This window comes from Eurypyga helias, unplaced genomic scaffold (assembly GCF_000690775.1).
Source record: "Eurypyga helias isolate BGI_N326 unplaced genomic scaffold, ASM69077v1 scaffold17264, whole genome shotgun sequence".
Taxonomy (NCBI): domain Eukaryota; kingdom Metazoa; phylum Chordata; class Aves; order Eurypygiformes; family Eurypygidae; genus Eurypyga; species Eurypyga helias.
Window position 1 is genome coordinate 2,237 of NW_010246993.1, and position 3,255 is coordinate 5,491.

Below are 3,255 nucleotides of genomic sequence, written 5' to 3' on the forward strand. Positions count from 1 at the left end.
TTCCTGGGAAGTGTAAATTTTTGTGGTTTTGCTCTGTTTCCCCCTGATAGAGAACAAAGCTCTGGGGATTGCTTTTTCTGGTGGTTTGGGCTGGAAGGGGGCGATCATTTCCTGTATAATTTCTTAGTCAGACCTTAAATATGTGGTGAAGCTTGTCTAAACTTCTAACTGCACTGTGGTCTCGAGTATTACATTTTAAGTCTAAAATGCGTTCTTGAAGGGTAATTGAGACCCCTGACTGCCCCTCTGTACTCCTCTTTTTGCTACGGTACCATCTTGATCTGACTACGCGCGATGCCCGGCTTGCAAAATAAACCCGTAAAGCTAGAGAGGGTGTGAAATGAGAACAGGCCTGGCCTCGTTAAAAAGGGATTGGGTAGTTTCAAGTTGAATTGAATCTCTTTTGATTTTACTTTTGACGGAAAAAATTTGCGCTTGCCCAGGGAAAAGTGGGTGATTAACTCTTTGGCTTCTACTGAACGCCACATCTAACAGAGCAATGTAGCAATAATCGTGACCCTACGCAATCGCAATATAAAGACCGGTCTGCGTTAATGTTTTGGGGTGTTTCTGGATTAAGGAAGAAAGAACTTCCGTTGGAGTTTGTAGATAATGTGGAATTATCTTTAAATCCTGATAGGAATGTTGGTATTCTGTAGGTCTTTAAGTCGTTCTTCCCAGAACTGATCTTTCCAGGGAATGTACTGCAAAGCTCTTCAGATCCCCAGGATGCTGTGGCTTGGTCTGGGTAGCGCATCTACCGCAGCACGGGAATCTTGCTTTCCGAGCTTGTGCAGCCGGTTGAAAAAGGAACGTTTAACATAGTAAGAATAACAAACTGTCAGTAACTGTGATGCTGAAGAAGCGCCAAGTTCCGTGGTGGTTAATGGTTTTGAGCAACGTGGTCTGTCTTGGTGCGTAGGGACAATCACGGCGTGATGGGTGGTTTTGAACTGGAAAACCTCTGCTGAAGGGAATAACCCGGCTGTGGTGATGCTTTCCCTGCAGATGGAAGATGGTCACTCCCTTTTCGATTACAGCGTTGGACTGAATGATATTGTTCAGCTCCTGGTCAGACAAAGCCCAGCAGTGCTTCCTGCTGTTAGCAAGGAGAAGGATTCTGAGCTCTCCGACACAGACTCTGGCTGTGGCTCAGGCCAAAGCGAATCTGACAAAAGCTCTCACAACGGAGAAGGTGCCATGGAGCTGGAGGGACAGCCGAGCACTGCGGCACAGCCCGACTGGACTGACCCGGGATTTGGCCTCTATAAGGTGAGTCGTTAAAAAACGAAGGTTACTTCAACCCACACTTTGGGAGGGGAGTCGTTTCTTTGTAGCTGAGAAGGTTTGAAAATCTTTCATGCCCCAATTGTGGCTTTTTTCTTAAACCCTCCAAGAACAAACAAAAAAAATACCAACCAAACCACAGGCCAATTAAATGCAGCATGTTGTTGGTCAAAATATTTCATTTTTCATTTTATCCTTTTAACTAAGACTACAATACATTAATAGATTTTAAATAAAAAAAGGCATTGAGTGCCTGTTTTGACTTAAGAATTCTCCCAATATTTTTGCTTGGAGTCTCTGCGTTTCTCAAAGCTGAAACTTTCTTAAATGAACAAAAGAAAATCTTGAGCAGCTGTTCCGAATCACTTGACTTGTCTGTTTCAATGGGTTTTATTACAGATTTGGTGGTGTCTTTGCCAGACTATGAACAAGATGGTTCTGAAAATCTGTTACAGACTCACTGCTAATGGTTTGCCCTCGATAAAGGTGTTTGTACACGTGCTGGTGCAGAGTGTATTTTTAGCTTAGGGGTTCAACCTGAGAAGACTGTAGGGGTGGACAATGGGATCAGGAAGGCAAAGGAAATGTGAAAAATTAAGATGATCTGTGAAGTTCTGGGGATGGTTAAATCTTCAAGTAGGCTTGGAAATTAACGCTTGATCAGAAAATCCATTTTGGTGAGCTGAATGCTTTGTTTTGTGTAGATCAATGACTTGGTCGATGCTCGAGATATGAACATGGGAGCGTGGTTTGAAGCCCAGGTTGTAAACGTGACCAGGAAAAAACCTACAAATGCGTCAGCTGACAGTTGCACGAATCCTGATCAGCCGACAGCCATTCCTGAAGAAGATGTAATATACCACGTGAAATACGAAGAGTGAGTGTTGTCACCTTCTTGGCTAATAGTTGGTTCAGGATGTAAGTTTTAAACGGGATTCAGTAGTAGCCACGTTAGACTGCTCAATCCTGGCTGTGACAGTGGGAGAAGGGGATTTTGTTCTTGATGTGTTGTGTGGCGCTGGTTCTTAAATCTGGATGAATCCTACCAGTTGTAACAACTTGTGATGTTGAACCTGATTTTTCTTCTCTGTCTCCCTTCTACGTCAAGTTATCCAGAGAACGGAGTTGTGGAGCTGAGTTCGAACGACGTACGGGCTCGCGCACGGACTATTTTGAAGTGGCACCAGCTAGAAGTAGGACAGGTGGTGATGGTCAACTATAACCCCGATGAACCAAAAGAGAGAGGGTTTTGGTACGACGCGGAGATCCTGCAGAAAAGGGAAACGAAAATGACCAAGGAGATAAATGCCAAGATATTACTTGGGTAAGCAAATGCGTAACAAGTAGAAATGTGGCATAAATTGAACTGTTCAGCTCCAGCCGTCGCTGAGCTCTGAGTCCACTGAAAATGGCATGAGGGAAGTGGAGCAGCAAGTGTGCTGGGGAAGGCTGAGAAGCTGGGCTGTCCTTGCCGGGTGATCGCCTGCATTGCACTGCACTTTGGGTTAATATCTGCTGGAGGCATTGGACGCTCCACGGGCTCGCAGGGCACCCTGGAGGGTGGGTTTGCCTCATGCTGGCTGGGCGTGAAGCCCCTAATTCGTAGGAGGCGAAGGACTGTTCACTGCGTTACCTGTCCGTAATGGGCTGACAGAAACCTCAGTGAGGTGTTTTCTGCTAGGTACCATGATGTGGACTGAACCCTCGCTTTAGAAAGACGGGGATAGGTTACTCCAGTTTTCCCCTAAAGGAGGGGATGAGCCTGTATATAAGGAATCTCAACTCGAGGGGAAAAAAGTACATCTTTTTTTAGCATTTCAGACAAGTTTCACAGGGTTGCCAGAAGATCCCTTCTTTTTCCTCTCATCACAGTGATTTTGACTTCTTAACTGTTAAACAGGAGAAGAGTTAGTCAAAGGGATATTCTGGGGGGAGAACAGTCACTAATCACAGAATCACAGACTGGTT

At 45.1% G+C, this 3,255-nt stretch overlaps 1 protein-coding gene across 1 annotated transcript; it reads left to right on the forward strand.

Annotated features, from left to right (window-relative positions):
* Nucleotides 1-294: 294 nt before the first annotated feature.
* LOC104508857 (E3 ubiquitin-protein ligase UHRF1-like) lies at nt 295-2,611 on the forward strand (the record flags this gene model as incomplete). Its single annotated transcript, XM_010150606.1, has 4 exons — nt 295-318; nt 1,009-1,272; nt 1,992-2,164; nt 2,396-2,611. Coding segments are annotated over exons 1-4 (677 nt in total), but the record flags the coding sequence as incomplete, so codon positions are not given.
* Between the last annotated feature and the right edge of the window lie 644 nt (nt 2,612-3,255).